Raw genomic sequence first — 21,128 nt, forward strand, 5'->3', positions numbered from 1 at the left:
AATGCAGCTAAGCAGGTTGTTTAATTCATTCATATATTTATTTTCATTTTTCACCAAATCTAAGCTTCCAACTTCAACTCCAACTCCAACCTCCATTCACATTCACCCGCATAGGGGAAACCTTCACTGTTGATTTCCGGGTTCCACCGACAGCGACAGTTCCTCCCGGTGCCCCTAGGGGTCTCCACAGCTACGGGGAGGCAAACTCGCCTTCTCGTTTTCGCCTCTGTGCGCATGTGCAAGAGGGAGGCGGAGTGCGGCGGGCAGTCCCAGTAGGAGCGCTGCTGCTCGGCTGTGGTCAGTAGAGATCACCGAGCGGACAGCCACGGACCGGAGCGGCGCTTCGCACTTCTCGAGGCGGAGAAATGACGCTAATATCCGGATAAATGGCCAAGTTTAAGATGAAGGACCTCCAGCACTGGTTGCTTTTTATTCTTTTGTTTATTCCTTTATCAGGTGAGTTTCTTGTTTATTTTTGTTTGTATGTGTGTGTGTGTGTGTGTGTGTGTGTGTGTGCCAGCTGACCTGCGGTCCTTGTAACTTCACATAATGAGAGAATTCACAACCTGCTACAAAGAAAAAAAAAAAGTATGAATTGAAATGAATGAGATTTTGCCCTCCATTAAATCTCGTTAAAGACGTGAACTGTTCAAAATGAACAACAAAATGTGCCATTTATTAATGCCATATTAGGTGAATTAGTGTGGATGTTGGTGGATTTTATGCTATCAGTTTGTGTCTTCAGTATGTGTGTTTTTAAGTCTCATTGTCTCTCTGTTTTCAACGTAAAACTGGCCATTACTGGGCTGCTATTGCTGTCAACATGTGAAAAGTTGCTAGAGACCCTTCACAGTGGCTCGCTATTGATTTCAGTCTTCGACACGTTCCTTATTGATATTATTCAGCAACACACCACCCTAACACATATTCAAACATGTTACAGTGTCATTTAAGTTTTTGTTCTCTTTGTGCCGCTGTATCGTCTCTGGCTTCATCCTTTCATCAGAGAAGCACCTCATCTCTGACTCTCTCCTCTTTCCCTCCTCAACCCCTGCAGGTGTTTTATCCTTCAGCGAGCTGTCCTTCATCACGGAGCCCAGCGATGTGACGGCCGCGCCACAGGGCCGCGCCGTCCTGGACTGTCAGGCTCACGGGCAGCCGCCGGTCACCATCAGGTGGCTGAAGAACGGAGTGCGCTTGTCGGAGAGCGAACACATGCAGTTCCTGCCCAACGGCTCCTTGTACATACCAAAGATAAAACATACCAAGGAGGAATCAGACCAAGGGTTTTACCAGTGCCTCTCTCAGAACAAATACGGAGCTATCCTAAGCCAAAGATCTCGACTGACTATCGCAAGTGAGTATGGGGGGGGGGGGGGGGCATCAAGGTGATGGTTTAATTCCTGCCGGTACGATGTGGACTCGAGTCTTGTTTTCACTCTCAAGACCAAGGTGTGGACGCCGAGGTGCGGAAACACACACTGTGTGTGTGTGTGTCTACAAGCGTGGCAAGTTCATGGCTTATTAACCTGGAGATGGGAAGCAGATGTATCCCATCCCGACCGTCCTTCGGCTTCACAAGGGGAAAGGCCACTAAAGCTTGAGTTTCCACCTTGTTGGAGGTTGTTCAGATGTGGCCACGCTTGAGTTTAGAGTTGTCCGCCAGGTTATGGGACCATTTTAAGAGACAATAAAGGGAAGATGGAGAGTCTGTCTAAAAGCCCATAAATGCCCCATAAATCCTCAGAATAGGGTCCCTGAAAGTGTCCCGAGAGTTTTCAGGAAAAGTGGCGTTTGTACACTCAAGGCAAGAAGAAAACACACTCAGGAAACGTTTGCTGCAAAGTGTAAAAAGTTATCACTCTCTGTCTTTTTATGTTTAGTGAGATTGAGCATCGTCACTGCAGGCTGCTGCGGGCGGCCCGGCGTAATTGTTGAATGGTCGGCTACACAGAGGAATCTCTGAAAGGCCATTTGCCTTTTAGCCTTTGTTTGGAGTCACCCTGGCCGGCCCAGAAGAAAAGGCCTGGTTTTCAGGGCATTTGTTTGTCCACATATCAGTGGACAGAGCAGCTGTTTCCATTCAGCCGGCCTGCTCCACCGTGGACACTTTTCACGCCCCTTAGACGTCCATGTTGCAGCGGCGGTGGCGTCATGGAAACGAGCGTGCACGTCTGAAGTGCACAGAGACTTGACAGTGGACGCTGAACCTGAAGGTTAAAAGTTTTGGGCCGGATGTTTAAACATGCAGCAGTGCAATAGTAGCAGCACACAACTTAACAGAAGGAAGGGCGCAAATTTGGTCGGTGATTTGCTTTGTGGAATCCAAAAAAAACAACAAATTGTGTTAGTTTTACTCATACAAGTCAAAAAACAAACACAAAAAAAAGGTGCAATTTCAAATTTGCAGACAGGCCTTAAATGTCAAGTTTGTTCTTGGCGTCCAGCCTTTGTCAGTGAAGGGGTTAAAGGTTCTGGGTCAGCTGTAGCCGTGGTGTGGTGGAGGATGGGCCTCCTCTGTGCTCCCCTTCTGTCCAGAGGTCCCGGGGTCAGGGGTCGCTGGGGAAAGGCTTTGTGATGTCACACGGCCGGGCCGCCCTGCTGTTCTCCCTCCGCCGCTGTACCCACAATCCCTTTCTCCTCTCCCCCTGTCGCCCTGCCTGCCGCGAGGCCTTTTGTTGCATCATCATCATCATCATGTGAACGATGGAGTTTCTGTGACGACTGCAACAACAGCAGCGCCAGTTTTTAGAAACTAGGCTGCGTTCAGGAAGTGGGTGCTGTTTAGCTCAACGACTGCATCCACTGTTTGCAGAAGGTGTCAGATTTTTTTTTTTCTTTTTGCAATGATTCCAAAACATTCAGCTTTTCCCACTGCGAGAATCACCCGCTACTTCTTTGGCGGCATCGTTTGTGGAAAAAGCACAGCAAAAGCAAAAGAGTCGCGCAGTCGGCCCCTGCAGTGGAATAATGTTCAACTTCGATCTAGAATCCTGCTTTGGCCCAAAATTGAATGGACGGAGGGGGTGCAGGGGCGAACTCTGACCTCTTTAGAGGAACCTTTGTGCCGATTTGGCCTCGACATTGATCCATCCTTTACAACAGAGGTGACCACATTAGGGGGAGAAGCCTGCGCTGGCCACGCCTACCTTCCACATCACTAATCCCAGCTGGAGTGAGAGTGAGGACGGCGTCCTGCTTTTCACACGGAGAGTTAAGGCGAAAATTAGCTCTGCATCGGCTGCCTGGGGGGGGGTTGTTGTTCAACAGCCTGCAGGGTTGTCAGACTGTCAGTCAGACTTGGCCGACTTTCTGAAAATAAAAAAACATGCATTCTGATACCATGCAAAGGCACAGTGCGTCTTGCACCGACTTATGGGAGCACATAGCTCGCTAACACACCGTGAGGGTGCAGATCACCCCCGTCCTGGTTGATGCACGGCGTCAGCAAGTTTGCTGATTTATTTCCGCGGTATTGATACGGCATCAGGCCCCTGAATTAAAGGCTGGCTGTTTAATGTGGAGCTTTAGTGGGAGAGCAGAGGGAATTGATTTCCTTTAACGTGATATTGACTGCGTTCCTGTGAGTGTGGCGGTGGCTGTGGTGTCACCCTAATGAAAGACGGTCATTGGTCACGTTGACAGCAAGCTGGAGGTGGAAATGCAGATGAGGTGTTTCTGCATATTATGGTTTAGAGACAGTTTGAACACACACACACACACACATGCACACTGAGACTGTGACTCAGCAGAATGAGCACGGTGTTAAAGGCCCAGTGTGTAACTGTTTGAAGGGTTCTGCCCTCCTTCTAATGCAGTGACGTCACAGCAGCTCTCACAAAGCTCCAGTTAAGTGACTTCAGATCTGTCCTTCCCACTTCCCCTTCATCCTTTTGACTCTGGTTGGTTTTTCCTGTTCTGTCCTCTTCAACAGAAAAGAAGAACCTGACACACACACAGCTTTACACGTGCATCTGCATGTCAGGCCGCCACTGTCACACCTCTGCAAGGCTTAAGTTGCTCCCGGGTTTAACGTCTACATTTCAGTTCGTTCATCCTTTTGTCCTCCTGCTGCCACTCGCAGTCCTTATCCCATGCAAGGCGAATCGATCGGCCCTCAGCTATAACAATGCCTCTTTCAGTGTCATTCATTAATTGATCCATTGATCAGGCCAGCTGGCCAGTATCGGAGCTGGATGCTCAGCTGCAGCACAAAAGCAAGATCATGGTGTCTCGCTCAGATCAATTCCTGTCACTGAGCCAGTTAACATCCATCAATTTTAGGGCTTCTCGTGCATAGTGTGTATAATTTCTATATTCATTTTTCTGGAATACACATGAAGGGCAACTTCTGCTGCTGCTGCTGCTGCTGCTGCTGCTGCTGCTGCTGACTCTCACTGATGGATTATTCATGTTTCTAAAGGTATTTCAGAGTTTGTATCTCACCCTGTGCCTATGACGGTGCCCGAGGGCTCCGTGGCCAGATTCTCCTGCGCCGTCACCTCCAGCCCTCCTTCCGCCATCACCTGGGAACGAAACCAAAGCACATTACCCCTGCAGACAGACAGGTACCCAGGCAACACCCTGTGCTCATTGGCTCTCCTCTGTCTAGCAGAGCCACAGAGTTCTGTTGGCGGTTAAATAAATAAGCCCTCACTTTTGTCTATGCCCATTAACAGAATAACAGTTTTGCCCAACGGCGTCCTTCAAATCCACAACGTACGACTGGGAGATGCCGGGCAGTATCGCTGCGTGGCGGCTAACATCGGCAGCCGCCTTAAGAGCAGAGAGGCCACGCTGACAGTCAACCCAGGTACCCACGAACGTAACACGAACATCCATTGTTGGCCACGTTTTTTGGGATGCCCACATTCTAAACCGTTAACTTTCTGCTGAAGTCACAGGCCCTGCGCCGCGTCAGAGGCCCAGAATCATTGCGGGACCTCAGAACGTCACCGTCTCACTCCACCAAACGGTGGTGCTGGAGTGCGTGGCCACGGGCAACCCGTGGCCCATCATCTCCTGGAGCCGTGCGGACAGCAAGCCCATCGACGTGTACAACGCCAGGGTGCTGGGCAACGGGAACCTGGTCATCACTGACATCGGCTCCAAGCACGGCGGCGTCTACCTCTGCAGGGCCACCACGCCTGGAACTCGCAACTACACCATCGCTGCAGCAAACCTCACAGTTCAAGGTGCAGTGAATCTCTTCAAGTTGTTGTTTTCTATTCATTCAGTGGCCCTTCTGCCTTTTGAAGGCACGTTTTTGGTTTTATACGTTGCAAACAGTTCTTGTATCTATTCATACATCCGTCTTGGAAGCATGCTCACTCCTGCACTCAACGTCAGGGGTCTGCTGGAGCCAATCCCATCTGTCATGAGGCAAAGGCAGGGTTACACCCTGGACAAGTTGCCAGTTCATTGCAAAGCCACATAGAAAGACAACAAAAATACACCCATTCATACTTAGAGACACACCTACAGTACCAGGTGCAGTTCACAATTCACCTCATATGCATGGTTTTTGCAGTGTTGTTGGGATTACTCCATAAAAGTAATCCAACTACTGATTACTCCTTCAAAAAGTAATCTAATTACTTATTTAACTTATTTGTTTCTTAAGTAATCAATTAGTAATTGCTAATTACTTTCTTTAAAAAAAAAAAAAGGTAACGTTAAGTAACGGTTGCTCAGTGCTTTGGTATTAACTTTATATAAAGTGCAAATTTTGAAATTCCAAATATTGCCTCTGCCCTCTTAACATGAATGAATGTTTGCTCTCTGAACACAAACTGCACATTTCACAGAGCTGCACCACCGTGTCCACCAGTTCATCTATACTTTCCAAAATCTTTCTATTTCAGTGCCACCGTCTATCGTGGAGCGACCTGAGAGCCAGACCCGTCCTCGAGCAGGCACGGCCCGCTTCATGTGCCAAGCCAAGGGGCTGCCGACGCCTCGCATCAGCTGGCTGAAGAACGGCCAGGAGGTCCACCTGAACGGGAGGATCAAGATGTACAACAGGTATTTCACAACAGTCAGAGTCCCAACGTGTGGAAACCAAAGACCCAGAGACAATGAGCAGTTTTCTTCTCCGCCCTGCAGCAAACTGGTGATCACCCAGATCATCCCCGAGGACGACGCCATCTACCAGTGCGTGGCAGAGAACGAGCAGGGGTCCGTGCTGTCCTTGGCCCGACTCATCGTGGTCATGTCCGAGGACCGGCCCAGCGCACCCAGGAACATCCACGCCGAGACCATCTCCAGCTCGGCCATCCTGCTGGCGTGGGAGAAACCGCTGTACAACGCCGACAAAGTCATCGCCTACTCCATCCACTACATGAAGGCCGAAGGTGAGCTCACGAGACGAGCTCGGCGACGTCGCTTTCGGGTTTGGGGAGAATCGGTCGCGTCAGTGTGGGAGGCGGGTGGGCGAAGACGTGAAGAGATGCGAGGTGACGGCCGAGCACAATGAGCCGGCTCGCTCTCCTGTGCGTGAGCCACTTTCCTCTGCGAAGGCCATCTGTTGTCGCTGCACAGAGCGGAGGTCAAGGGGGTCTCAGAGAGGCAACTTCACTGAAATAACAACGGGCTTGGCCAGCCCATTGTCTGGCCCACAGCTTATTCTGCCCACAGTTAAAGGGCCAGTGGAGGGTTTTTTTTTCCATCAATTCACAGCCGTGTAACAAAGCAACTGGAACGATAGCTTCTGTGTTTGGAGCTACTTGTGGTTCTTGTCACTTTCACCCTATTGTTCAAATAAGCTCAAAGTCTTTGCACATTTTGATTTTTCAGAAAGTTATTATGTTGTTATGCAGAATTCATCTTAACAATGTTTTCTTACCCGATAATTTTTGACTTGTTCTGCCCTGTCACGTGTTCTAAAATACACAGCTGTAGTAATCAGCTTGTTGTGATGTCATAAAGGGCTCTGATACATGAATGTTTTTGTCCCCTTCCAAAGGAATTGAAGGTCTGAACAAGGTGTCGGTTCTAGCAGGAAGTTACAACACAGTGTTTTTGCGTGAGGCTGTAAACAGAGGGCTAAATGAGTTGCTCTCTGTTGACCTAGGGGATTCTTTCTCTGTTTATCATCACTGTAAGGCTACTCTATTGAAAAATAAAAAGTGAGAGCAGTTGTGCGGGACAGACCTGCGGAAGCATCGGTGGAAAAACCTTCCAAACACCTTCCTCCTAAATCTTCCCCTTCCCTCGTGCTCCTCGCTGGCCTATTCTCTGAGTCGCCGCTCTTCTCTTGGGTTTGCATTGCATCGCCAGGTCTGAACAACGAAGAATACCAGGTCGTCATTGGCAACGACACCACCAGTTACATCATCGACGACCTGGAGCCGGCCCGCAACTACAGCTTCTACATCGTGGCCTATATGCCGATGGGAGCGAGTCGTATGTCAGACCAAGTCAGCCAGCACACCCTGGAGGATGGTAAGGACTCCCGGCATTCCTGGCAGTAAATCACCGGGGCGGCACTTTAAGCTAAATTGCACGCAGAGTTGTGCGTGTGTACCGAGCACATGTTGGGTGGAATGTGGTGCCTCATTCACCTTTTTTGTTTTTATTATTATAATTATTTAACCTTTATTTACTCAATCAAGCAATTAAGAACAGATTCTTATTTACAAGTGCAGCCTGAACAAAGAGCAAAGGCCCTTTGAGGGATGGAGGCGAAAATTAAGCTTATACATTCAACAGGCACAACAGTCAAATACTATTTGTTGCAGCTTTAGTTTGAGTGTACGCTGGCTCGCTGACTGGCTGCCGCGACTCTCCGGTTCTTTTTGTGTTTTTAATGGATATCTGGACTTGCTGCTGCAGATCATTTACTCTCGGCAAACGTAGCATTGCTGGTTTTATGGCCTATTTGCTTTCATTGTAATGTCTTTTGCAGCAGGATTCTTGTTTTTAACTTTTTCTCATAGTATTGTGTGCTAAATTTTATTGGTCTTTTATTTTTTTCTGTATGGTGACCCTGTAAGGCGCCTTTAAATAAAATGCATTGTCATTTATTATTAAAGTGTTCCTGTCATAAGCTGCAGCAAAGGAAGGCGCTCTGAGAGTCGGGGCTTCATTCGTCGTCTCTTTTTCCTGCAGTGCCTCTGCGTACGCCGGAGCTCACGCTCACCAGCCACAGCTCCACCGACATCCAGGTCAGCTGGCAGCCGCTGCCCGCCAAGCTGAGCCGCGGTCGCCTGTCGGCGTACCGGCTGTCCTACCGCACGGCCGCCGACAGCGCCGTCGTCTCGCTGGAGATCCCGCAGAACAGCACGCAGCACCTGCTGGAGAACCTGCAGCCCGACACCATCTACCTGCTGCGCATGGCCGCCGCCACCCGCGTCGGCTGGTGCGAGCCCTCGGCGTGGACCTCGCACCGCACGCCCAAGACCTCCAGCAGCAAAGGTGAGGCGCAGATGCGAAAAGGTGAGGCAGGAATATGAGCGCTGTTGGCATCTAAAGTCGGCCAATCAAATCATCAGGGTCTTGCGGTGGTGGTAGGGGGGTTCTGGAATGTGTTCGCTGTTCATCAGAAGCGGGAATCATCACTGGACGATCATGCAACACGATACCCGTGCTGAGCGAGGGCGATCACCCGGCGCCCAACTTGTTACCTCTTCTGCTTTTTTGCGTTTGTAGCAACCCATTTTCTCTTGTTGTTGTTGTTGTGTTTTTTTTTTTCTGTTAGAATACCATGAGGATCAGCGTAGCTCAATGCAGAGTGCTGGGCTTAACGGCCAGAGTTTGCTCTGGCAGCATTGTCCCGCACTCTTTGTGTTGGTTACCCAGAAGCCCTTTGCCCTTCGCTGTCAGTGATGTTAGAGTGGCCTCAGTCACGGGTCATAAAGAAGTGGGCCTCAGGCATCTCTGTCGTGGAAAGAATAGCCTCTTTTCATGGCCTGGTGTGCTGGGGGAAGGCTGTTTATCCCACCAAAAAGCTGGGGTTTTTTGGTGGGTTGTTTTGGATCATTTGTTTATACGTTTGCCGACTCAGTGTTCTGCAGGGCCGCAGAGCCGGGAAGTTACGTCCAAGGTGCGGTTTTGACCGTGCGTGTCTGTCAGATGATAGAATTCTGGGATGTTTTGATGTTTTTTTTAGTGCATAGCTTCACTTCCTGAATGTTCCATTAGTTTTGCTGCTCATACATTTTCAAGCATCGCCGTCAGGACCGGCCGATATTGGACAAAGATAAAATCCTGATACTATTCTCTGAAAACTCGATTTTCGATTTAAAATTTAGTAAAATTACAATGGACAATGGAATGAATTATTTCAAATATTTTATCTTTATTTTTAATCTAAAATAGCAAACCAATTTCCCTATTGGCACTGAAGTGCAACTGAAAGATCCTCCTTGGGTTTAGTACAGTGACAACATGTACAGTCTTCTTGACCAAACAAAGATGAATTCCTTGGGATCAATGAAATCAGAATGTGACTTTCACCAAACATCACTTTAGAAATAAAAAGGATTTCTATCATCTTGAACAACGATGAATGAATGAGTGCAAAACGTTCACATTTTTTAATTGCACAGCCCTAATACCAGTGTGTGTGTGTGTGCACAGACTTCATGTTGGCTGCTTCTTCTTCTTCTTCTTCTTCACAACAGTGCCTCCAGCTCCGCTCCTCCAGCTGGAGCCCCTGAACTGCACCTCCATCGTGGCTCGCTGGCAGCTCTCGGCAGAGTCGGTGGCTGTCCAGGGTTACCAGCTGTGTTACCACGAGGAGGGTCACCCGGAGCAGCCCACCATTCAGCTTCAGGCTCAGAACTACACCTACACCATCAGTGGCCTTGGTAAGTGACGGCGATGTGCAGCTGTTTCGACATAGACTGACCAATGGTTTTTTTTGGAGTGGGCAGTCGACTTTGAATTTGCATTTTCACCTTCTGTCCTGATCAATGTGGCTGACCCCTCTTGCCAAACCAACAGCCCTCTCCAGCTTCCTGGCTGTATTGTATGTGCGCAGGCTCTCGGGGTCAGGGGTCAGGGTCCAGATGTCCCTCCCACTACCCCTTCCCATCCCGCGTACTTGCATAATTACCCCTGGCTATTGTGCTGTGCTCAGGGCCAGACCTGCCCTTTAAGACCCTGGTCCACCACCACCACCCCCTCTAGCAGGACATCGCAGCCCACAAACAACACCCCCACCCCTGCCCTCCTCCCACTGGGATTGGCCAAAGTCGGGCTGAGCCACTGACCTTTAGCCATGAGACAGCAGTCCTGGATCAGGACCCCGCACACAACTGGTCATCTGGCCCGTGTATGGAAATGACCTGCAGCAATCCATCTGCGATATTCACCAAAACTGCCAATGTTATGACTCTGGTCAAATAGATTGCTTTTGGTGTCTGTCTCATGTCGTCCATATGAAGTTGAGAAACAGAAATGGATCAACTGCTGGTTAAAGTTCCTTCGAGCTGAAATAATAACGATACATGTAAACTCTCCCTCTGCATAATATTATATCCATAAGCACACAATGTACTTGCTGTCATGTGTGCAATTTTATGACCAGTCCCAGTAGACACTGTGTGGAGGCTCTTTTAGCACAGCTAATGGTAGCAACTCGCAAAGGGTGTTCATCTCAATTCCTGATTTTCTTATCCCACATCAGTTATTTATTTTTTATACAGTAACTTTACCCAAGTGAAAACAATATCAACATTATCATATTCATCTCATGCCAATGGCTCCCTGTAAATGCCGCAGTCTGGACCTTTAAGTCCTGTTTCAGAGCTGCGTTTCTGCCGGCGTGTCCAAGTTTAAGGCTAGAACACAAGGTCGGCGGCGTGAAAGATGGAACAAAAAGGGGCCCTGCTCCCACAGTCCTGCACCCAGATTCCTACTCTTCTATCTTGGCCTGACCCGCTGACCCCAGCCAAACCCCCACACAGAGTCCCATGGGCCCCAGATCCCAGCAGCTGAACAGCGAGGCCCAGCCCCCCTCCCCATACCAGGCCTGGACACACAGCCTTTGCTGGTCAATACCGACAGGCCGACCTCTCACACTGGAGGCATAAAACAAATCTTAACGCCCTAAAATAGCATGGATGGAAGGGGCTGAAGCAGTGGGGGCTTTTTTAAAAACACAAACTTTGATATCTTTCTCATAAAAAAAATGGTCCACCTAAAGTTTCACTTTGTTTGACCCTAATAACTAAATTATAAAAGAGACCAAGCAAGATCCCCCTGCAGCTGATTCATAGTCAAGATTTGGGTTTTTCTCTCTTTTCGTGCACACATGCTTTAAATCTGGTGGTTTTTGGATGCAGCAATCTCACCAATGACACTATGATATTATGATAATTTCATGACGCTTATTGATCTTGTCAGCGTATTTAAGGGGTCCTGGAGCTGGCTGATCTTTCTCATGCTCCTTGCGCATGACAGCCAATGATAAATGGGAGGCTGGGGGGGTGACTCAGGAGGCCATGCATTGTCCCTGCAATGGTGCACGGCCAGATTTGACCTGCAAACTCCCACCCCCCTCAGAGCTAATTGTCAGGGTGTCTGGCTGTTTCATTAAAAAAAAAAAAAAAAATCACTCTTTTTTTTTTTTTTTTCATTTTTCCATGATGTTTGGTACTGGCGAACCGTCATGTCTGACCGTAATGTGCACCCTATTGTAACAAAAGTTACTTTGTTCGATTCTTGATTGTAAAGATTAGACGGTTTTAGCAACAGCAGGGGAAATAGCTCAGCCTTGGTTATTTGTCTTACAGATCCAAGAAGAAAATATCACGTCAAGATTCTGGCTGTCAGTCAAGCTGGAGATGGATATCAGACAGACCAAACAATCAGCACGCCGGGGTGTTTGTGTAAGTGCAGCGTCTCCGCGGTTCATACCACGAGTCTTAAAGCGACACCGCAGCTGAGACATAATAAGGAAGTGCATCCCGTCTGTCATCTTTCAGCGGCCAGAGACCAACTGGCAGCGTCGCCGCCGTCCCCGGATCACGTCACCATCTCTGCCGGCAACTCGTCCGCCGTGTCGCTGCGCTGGAGCCGTCCCGCTTTCCCGTCCGGAAAGGCCGTGAGCTACACGGTCCGCTGCTCGCCTGTGGGCACCCACAACGCCTCCGCCATCCGCTACATCCAGACGTAAGAAAAACTGTGATATCTATATTCGCTTGAACGTGCAATACAAAAATATTTTGTTGTAACTAGGGATGTTAACAACTGATCCATTATCGATTAATTGTCGATTAAGAATTTAATTGATTGAATTAAATTAGTCACAATTAACTTTAGTTAAATGGTGTGGTGTATACCTGTATACTTAGAACAAGTTACTTTCAAACAACTTTTTTTTTTTTTTAAATGTTGGAATGTGACCCATTAGAAGTCAACTTAAAGTCAGAGGATAAAATGTTGAGACTGTTCTCTAATGTAAAAATTGGCCACATTGGACCCTCAACATTATTTAAGGGTTCAATAATGTGTTCCGTACACATTATTCATTGTGAAATTTAGGTTCTCAGGAAAGAATTTCCGCTTATCAATTAATCGTCAATCGATCGATAAGGTCAATCAACTAACGATTAATGAACTAATCGATAATTTGCATCCGTAGTTGTAACCGATGTGTAATTTTTAATTGTTTGCCCAAGTTGATCATCGGGATTTGATATTTCTTTAACAACCGCGCTGGATTTGATGCACCACTGGCTCTAACTCGGGTCCTCTCTCCTCCACAGTGCCACGCAGAGTGTCGTCGTTCAAAACTTGAGTCCAAACACTCGCTACGAGTTTGTCGTGCGTCTCCATGTGGACCAGACATCCAGCGCGTGGAGTTCAGTGGCGTTCCACCGAACCTCACCTGCAGGTAACTAAAGACCGCACGGCGGTAGCTCGGCACTTCTGCTTCTCTCCTATCCCTGATTTCTTTGCTCTTTTGACTTGAGTTGGATGATTTACCTGGACGTTTTTCTCATTGAGCATTGCTGCCTTTGTGTTCAGCGCCCAGCCAGCCTCCTACGGGAGTGAGAGTGACTCTGATCGAGGACGACACCGCTCTGGTGTCGTGGCGGGAGCCCACGGAGCCCAACGTGGCCGTGACGCACTACACCATCCTGTACGCCTCCCAGAAGGCGTGGCTAGCCGGACACTGGCAGATCATTCAGAGGGAGGGTGAGTGGCACGCCAGCACAGAAATACATTTTTTTTCTTTGTATTTCTTATATCTGATCCCGCGCCGTGTCGTCTGAATGTGACCACAGGGACACACACCATGGCTCTGCTGGAGAAGCTGGAGCCCGGGAACGTCTACCTGGTGAAAATCTCTTCGTCCAACCAGGTCGGCGACAGTCCGTTCTCCGACACGGTGGAGCTGGTGCCCCAACGCGGGAGCTCACACCGCCACAAGAACCCCAGGCATTCCGACACCATCCTGGACACAAAAGGTAAAGTCACAACACGCACACAGAGGTTTTAAACGTCCGCAAGCATCAGTTCAATCAAACTTTAAACCCTTGGTATTTGTCTGGGTAAAAATGATAGTTCCAAAACGATTTTGACCTGCCCTGGTGCAGGACTGTGTAACTTTTGTTCGCCTGCCCGCCATCCTCTTATGGGAATACACCTTGCTTTATGACATCACTTCCAGATCAAACAAGACTTTGTTAGAGGAGGTAAGAAAGAGACAGTAGCCAAACAAGAAAGCAGAAGAATGTTCATACTGTCTTTGTGGATAGATGAACTCTTATATTCCTTTATTCAGACAAATAGAAAATGTAGGAAAAATGTGGGAATGCAGGTAAAACATCTTTCCTACATTTTCTATTTGTCTGAGCAAAGGAATATAAGAGTTCATCAAATTGTTTATTTATGGATAGTGATGTTGAAGAGTTCCTATTAAACTGAGGAATCCTTCTTCAAATGCTGAATTGAAGTTGAGAATTTGAGTTTGGGTTTGATGTGAATCATTTATGTCTGCGTGTATCCAACGCCAGTGTGATTTTGTGAAACATTGAACAAAAGTTCAATGAACAACTGATGAAGGTTGCTGCTGTGTTCAACAACAGCCTGCCACTATTTCCATGCTTTCCTGTCAAACACCCTTTTTTTTCTTCCTCCTATCCTCCAGTGTTTTCAAATGGTCTCTACCACATAGACCAGAAGTCTATGACCGGGATCATTGCCGGTGTGAGCATCGCCCTGGCCTGCATCGTCATGTGTGCCTTGATCCTCATCAGCAAAGGAAGACCCAGGTAGGGAGTACGAGCCTCTGGAGTTCTGATGTACACTTAGTAATACCACTGTAATAATACAGGGGGAAAATAACACCTCTTCTGACCTTTGCCATTCTTTCTGTGAGCAGGAAGTCATCTGGTCACAAAGTCATGGCTGTGAGAGGTGCAGAAGTTCCTCGAGGCGGCCTCTCCCTGCCCGGTGATCACGTGACGGAGAACGTGGAGGCCTTGATGCCCATGATCAGCGCTCACTTCATAGATGCCAAGGTGAGACACACACACAGATCACATCTTTTATACATTATAAGAGCACATGATGAGCAATTTTCCATATATTTTTCAATTCTTATCAGGGTGGAACCGAACTGGTCTTAAACACTTCCGGTCCAGTCCACAGCAGGAATCAAACCGAGAGGTGGCTGCTCTTCAACCGAGACATGATGGGTCCAGCTGGAAGCGATGTAAGTCATCCCCGTCCCCGCCGACCCAATCACCTCCTTCTCTCTTTTATTCCGATCTCACTTTTACTTCATCCTGCGTGCCCTCAGATTGAAAGCAGAGCCAGCCTGTACGAGCCCGGGAAAACCGTCCTGAGGTACGACCAGAGCTTGGGCTCGGCGCCGCTGCCCCCGTCGTCGCGGGAGATCATTTACGGGCCGGCGTCCCACTCGGAGAGTTCCAACGGCAGCGACGGCAGCCGGGAGACGGGCGACTCGGGACACTACTCCAGCGAAAACAGCCACGAGGAGATGAGCAACCCCTCCAGCAGCCGCAGCTCCAGGCCGGAGTCCTTCGGGCTGGACGAAGCCGAGCTCAAAGAGCGCTTCCGAGTGGAAGACGAAGACACGCCGAGTCCCGCCCTCCTCCGTCACTCCGCCCCCGACTCCACCCAGCCCCGCTACACCTTGGAGGGCCACGCTCAGGCCCCGTGTTCGTCCCAAGCAGTCGACTCCTGACGGCTCCCAGCCGGAGGGTTTCTACTTTCCAGCGACTCTAACTGAACCACGTCTACCTTGCTTCCTGGAGGGGTCTGGGGGGGAAAAAACAGCTGCTGCAATGATGGAAATGTGCTTCTGCTTCAGATCTACCTCAGGACTTTGTGTGAATGTTCATTATGACATTTTATTTCAATTTTTGTTTAAATAACTCTACCTGTTTGTGTTTGGAGTTGTCTGTCCTAAACCAAAACTCACCCATTATGAATGTTAAACAAGCAGAAGCAGAAAAGAGAAGAAATGTCAGCAAGTACTGTGACACATTTTCTTTCTATTTAATTTCTTTCCACTGGAGCAAAGGGGGCGTATGGAAGCCACTTTGACTTTTTATTATCTACCTCCATCCAGTTATTGTACATTTATTACTACCTCTTATTTTCCCACAAGCTGTGGTGCAGTATTTTCTCGAACTCAGGGGACAAGGTCTTAATAATTTGCCATGTCTGTTGAGGAGGTTTTTTTTCATCGAGAGGTCTTCTTTTTCTTTTTTTTTTTATTCTCTTGAATTCTCTTTTGTTTTCACAGTTGTGAAAGAGCTTTCGTTATACAATATTTGAGTGACGTATGTTGCGAAGATAACAAGTGCATTAGATTCTGCCAAACTATTTGAGCTTTATTATGAAATATCGTTTGGCGTCTTCAGTGCACTGAACTCAAAGCTTTAACAATGGCCTTAGTATCAGAAGGGCTTTGCATTGTGTACAAGATGAGATCCAAAGATGTGAGAGAATTGTACCCAAAGAGTGTTTGATGACAGAAGATTTTATATGGCAACCAAAAATATAATGAGGGTATGTTTGCCAAAATATAGTTCCCTTCCTAATGGTGTATATTTCCCTTAGTGTGCCGCTTTAAATGCTTTACTCTTTCTTGGAGCTTTATTCTGGTGAAAGCTTTAGCACAAGTCTCCCCGGCTCGTGTTCTGTTTTGCCTTCAAAACCATTGCTAAGACGCAGCGGTGATGCCGATGCTATTATCCAAAGAGTTGTCTTTTTCCTCGGATGGGTCCGGCTTTCTATTCAAATTAGATTCAGTGCAAGAGTGTGAAAACTATTGACACGAGGCCAAAGATCCAGTGTGTCCTTCCAGGGACAGATGAAGATGTTTATTTTTTATGCGCAGAGGCTCATCTGTCCCTTTTCATATATATCTCTGATTGAGGAGGAATTCTTTTTTTGCTCCATTATATTTCTTGTCCAGGTGTGACAATGAAGGATTCTGACTATCAACATGGAAACCCTACGTGTGAAGAGCAACATAATCAACTTTTATAACTTTGTAATACAAATATTCCTAGCCAAAGAAACTTGAAGTCTCTGTTCTTTAGCGATTTTCTTTGGTTTTTATTCACATTCTTTGCATTCAGAAATTAGATATGATTTCCACTGGTTTTTATTGGTAGGAAGAAGTTTTTACATTCTTGTTTTAATGCTTGAGATGTCAGAAACTGTTCTGCTGTTCCTTTATCATCAGGAGGTTTCACCTAAACGAAAGACTGATTACATCTGAAGTTTTAGTCTAGATTGTCTTTTATAGCATGTTGTACGCATAACTATCTCTCAGTTTCCATGTAACATTTGTTAAACTGATAACGCTGCTTTCAGGTATACATTTTGTCCATGTCACAAATTTATATAAAGGGTTCGTTTAAAAGCTGCACATGACTTTGCTGACTGAAATGTAACTCAGGTGCCAAATGTAGTTTTTAGACTGTAGACTTAACTGTTGTTATTTAAGTTATGGTTTTCTGATATTTTTGCCTTTGAATACCAAAATGTACCTTGTAAAACCAAAGTGAGCAACAAAGAAAATTGTTTTAAAGTGGGATGTTGCAACAGACTTTTTTGATACTCTCAAGATGATCACAAAAACTAGATAATAAAATTGTTCTTGGAAAAAAATATATGTGTCTAAGTGTGTCTTTCTGTAACCCAAATCATTTCCATTTGTAGTTGGGGGGTGGGGCGGGGCGCTCTGTAAATAAAGAGCTTGAAGAAATATTTGTCCCATTAAGCTATTTGATATCCATTCTTTTCAATGAAGCTGAAGTGAAACTATTTTTTCTGAACGTTAGATGTAGCAAATTCTATTACAGGCCTTGAGATTAGGCCGAGAAACCCCCTTGAAATCATCTTTCATTTAGCTCATCATTGAAAATTTCATTAAATAATTTATTCCACAAAGTTACTTATTTACACCATAGACGTTTCCTCTTTTCGTTTGATTTCTTTGTGTTTATTTCGGCGTTGGTAGAGGTTGCGTTTTACACTTATTTCCAGCAGGGGGCGATCAATCTCCGAAATGTTTCCATTGAGAAAACAGAAGAAGGAAGGGGGCGGTCTTGTTTTTTTCTACAGTCGCACGCAGCACCTCCGCTGTGAAAATGCGCATCGAAAAGTGTTATTTTTGCTCGGGACCGGTCTATCCCGGGCACGGGGCGATGTTTGTAAGAAACGATTGTAAGGTAAGGTGCCGTGTTTTGGTCTGAGAACGTCTAGACCTTCAACTTATTCCCGTGTTAACCGACAATTTGGCCTGTTAGCTAACCAGCTAACGTTAGCTTGTCATAATAGTGTGCTCTCACGTGGCGTTGAAGCATCAGTCACATAAAAACTACTGAGACTAACTTAATTGTTTAGTGACATCCCGCTCAATTGGAAGAGAAGAATTAATTAAATACCAAGGAAATTGAATATCAGCGTTAAATTCGTTAAGACGAGAAATGGCTTTTAAACGCATTCCGAGCAGCATTGTTGACATGGAGAAAGATCGCCATCTACTGGTTCGTTGTAGCACCGCTTTCCTCAAACGGCAAACCGTGATATAAACAATGCACGTCGTCAACTACACTAAAATTGCTATTTGTACTGTTGGAATAAGTGTGGAGTCACTGATGTGCATGTTTCCTCTTCATTTTCTAAGACATTCAGATTCTGCAGATCAAAATGCATCAAAAACTTCAAGAAGAAACGTAACCCAAGAAAGACCAGGTGGACCAAAGCATTCCGAAAGTCAGCAGGAAAGGAGTTGACAGTGGTGAGTGGCCCCCCCTGCCATGCAACTGTTTAAGAGTGTTTCATAATGTTGTCATATGTTTTACCTCATCGTTTTCCTTCCGTTCAGGATAACTCTCTGGAGTTTGAGAAGCGCAGAAACACACCTGTTAAATACAACAGGGAGCTGTGGCAGAAGACAGGTAATGTTCACAAATATTAGCCACGTTTTGCATCTAACCTTTTTTTTGCCCTCGATGACCTCTGAACACAAGTCCTTTTGTTTTGCAGTGGAAGCCATGAAGAGGGTGGAAGAAATAAAACAGAAACGGCAGGCCAGATTTATCTTGAACAGGTCAGTCAATCGTTATCAACAATTGATTTGCTTTTATATTGTCATGTTGGCAGTGCATGAACTATTATTTGTTTTTATAGGTTAAAGAAGGGCAAACAGTTGGAAAAAGAAGAGGCCATCAACGAAGTCAAGAAAAACATTCACCTTATCAAAGCCCCCCATGCAGGTGAGTTTGTTTTTTAGCTTCTAAATGACTGAGAAGCAGGACATTTTAAATTTACAGTGAATTTGTACAGAGTCAATCTAGTGTAAAATTGGCGACACGTGCTAAACTTAACTGAATTTCACACGGTAAAGGTTCCAATTGGACATGGCTATAGACTGGATCAAAACCTCAAGAATGTGATATTTAATTTCGTTTATTTTTGTTTTTGCAGGAAAATCCAAACAATTGGAGGACAAAATGGTGCAACAGTTACAAGAAGACGTGGACATGGGGGATGAAAACAACTAATTTATACCCCAGGGGATTTGGCTTGTATTATGAATACATATTTTCGGTTGTGGAGTTATTCTTTCCAGATGGCCAATCGCCTCAGTAAAGGACTCACCATATGTACAAGTACAAGCATGATGCATTGACAAAACAAGGAGCTCCATATGTAGCACTCAATCCTCCAAGATGTTTATTATTGACTTCCAAGCTATATAATGATGCCACACTGTAGTCCGCAGCAGAAAATCAGTTTCTTAACAGACACAGCAAACACGTTGAAATAAAATGACAATATATGGGTAGTTGTCTCTCTTATACTTCTTGACGCTAACCTTGTTCTAGCTTCATGTAAAAAAATTAGCTCTTAAGAAACTTGTAAAATGATGAAAAGTTGAACCTTTGTCGGTCATATGCATTTTCTACTGATAAAGTTATAGAAGAAGGGTATTAACTCAAGTACAAGACAGTCAGATAACCCTTTTTTTTTGGTAATGTTCCTGTGGTGTCTGATGTTCTGTCAGGCTGAATAATAGTTAGATTTTTGTCTTGTTATATTTGTTATTCATTAGGACAATAGAAAGATAGATACATACATGATAGATAAAAAAAAAAGAGAGATATTAGTTCAAATGCTAAATTAACCAATGGGAACTTTGTTCAATGGGTGGTAGACCACAGTGAAATAAAACAACTATTTAAAAAGTAAATAATCTCGAAAAATAATGGCATTGCTGAAAATTCAACTGAAATATAAATAGTATGGATTTTTGAATAAATCTGCCGCGTCACAGGGGCAGGGCACCCAACGCCTATTAAAATGGTTCAGTAAATATTTGAAAACTAAAAGTGCTTATAATTAAAAAGGTATTCGGCTGTGTTGATAATTTGAAGCGACAGCACAAATATATATAGTTAGGTTTGTACATGTTCATCTGTTGCGAAAGCTTTCGCATCCATTTCTCTGGCATCGATTCACTGTGCCTGTTGCTGGACAGGGCTGTCCTGACAGGCTGCTGTCGCTGCCTTCGCCCGCCTTGTCGCCTCGCTGCCTGCCTTGCGTCGCTTCTCAGCTCCCTGAGCAGCCTATTCAACGGAACCGGAACATCAAGTTTTCTCCGAGCATAGCAGGAATCAGACGCAACCATGTCCGAGGAGGTCGAAGGAACAGCATCAAGCGAGGAACAGCAGGTAAAACGTTATCAAAGTCTGACTGCTTAGCCTGTTTCGCTAACGTCTCGAATTTTGGTGCTGATGGTCGGGCGCTAGCGGGAAGCTAATTAGCCATGAGCTAACTTGCTTCTCTTCGCCAAATCCATATAAACGGTGCTACCGCCAGGGCTGTTTGCTCCAAATCGTTGGTTGCCTAAACGCAACAAAGTAATTTATTGAGCCAATCTCCTCCATATTGCCTCATATATTTGTAAATTGATGGACAACACAGCTAGCATTGCCTTATTGTAAAGCTAACAAGGCTAAGAGCCAAGAAAGAAAGAAAGAAAGAAAAAATGCTAGTGCATCCAACTGTTGGAGCTCCTCATGGCCGCTCTTGACTAAGCATATCACGCGGATTGGAAGTTTTCTGTGATTTAGCGTTCTGAAATTTGCAAAACATAATGTTTGGCGGTGCTTTAAGTTGACAAGAGCCCGCGGGTAATTTGCGAGGTGTGTTACCAATCCAAGTACTCTGGGCTCTTTTAACAGGAAATGGAAGACAAAGTAATTAGCCCAGAGAAGGCGGAAGAGGCCAAATTGAAGGCCAGGTATCCTGATCTCGGGTGCAAGCCCGGTGGCTCTGCCTTTCTCAAGAAAAGACTCCACAAGGGGGTAGGTGTTTACCCACGCTTGAAACCGCATCCTCAAACGTGCCTCACTCTCAGGTTTTTAACATCCGTTATCTTGTTGTGCAGACAAAGTACTTTGATTCTGGTGACTACAACATGGCAAAGGCCAAAATGACGAACAAGCAGTTGCCATCGGCCCTGACAGAGAAGACGGAGATCACTGGTGGGCACATCCCAACACCTCAGGACTTGCCACAAAGAAAGACTTCGATTATGACCAGCAAACTTGTTCGCTGATGGTTTTATGGTTTTTTTTCTTTTCCTTTTTGTTACCATTCCAAACAAACCCCTCTTCATATCT

The 21,128-nt window shown here is 46.1% G+C and overlaps 2 protein-coding genes across 2 annotated transcripts; both read left to right on the forward strand.

Annotated features, from left to right (window-relative positions):
• Nucleotides 1-297: 297 nt before the first annotated feature.
• On the forward strand, nt 298-15,420 carry LOC142888872 (protogenin B-like). The gene is made up of 19 exons (XM_076027351.1): nt 298-456; nt 1,058-1,357; nt 4,424-4,568; nt 4,680-4,813; nt 4,899-5,195; nt 5,865-6,024; nt 6,106-6,353; nt 7,279-7,443; nt 8,110-8,415; nt 9,624-9,809; nt 11,739-11,834; nt 11,931-12,117; nt 12,714-12,841; nt 12,976-13,146; nt 13,236-13,418; nt 14,102-14,225; nt 14,336-14,474; nt 14,561-14,668; nt 14,756-15,420. Exons 1-19 carry the CDS (start codon nt 387-389, stop codon nt 15,161-15,163), a joined length of 3,555 nt encoding a protein of 1,184 aa, XP_075883466.1. The 5' UTR covers nt 298-386; the 3' UTR covers nt 15,164-15,420.
• A 2,102-nt stretch (nt 15,421-17,522) lies between these two features.
• Nucleotides 17,523-19,288, forward strand: rsl24d1 (ribosomal L24 domain containing 1). Its single transcript, XM_076027352.1, has 6 exons — nt 17,523-17,666; nt 18,125-18,238; nt 18,326-18,398; nt 18,487-18,550; nt 18,631-18,716; nt 18,928-19,288. The coding sequence occupies exons 1-6, from the start codon at nt 17,586-17,588 to the stop codon at nt 19,002-19,004; spliced, it is 495 nt and encodes a 164-aa protein (XP_075883467.1). The 5' UTR covers nt 17,523-17,585; the 3' UTR covers nt 19,005-19,288.
• The last annotated feature ends 1,840 nt before the right edge of the window (nt 19,289-21,128 follow it).

The sequence above is a fragment of the Nelusetta ayraudi genome, unplaced genomic scaffold, assembly GCF_046127955.1.
Source record: "Nelusetta ayraudi isolate G7.1 ecotype Tasmania unplaced genomic scaffold, CSIRO-AGI_Nayr_v1 ptg000020l, whole genome shotgun sequence".
Taxonomy (NCBI): Eukaryota; Metazoa; Chordata; class Actinopteri; order Tetraodontiformes; family Monacanthidae; genus Nelusetta; species Nelusetta ayraudi.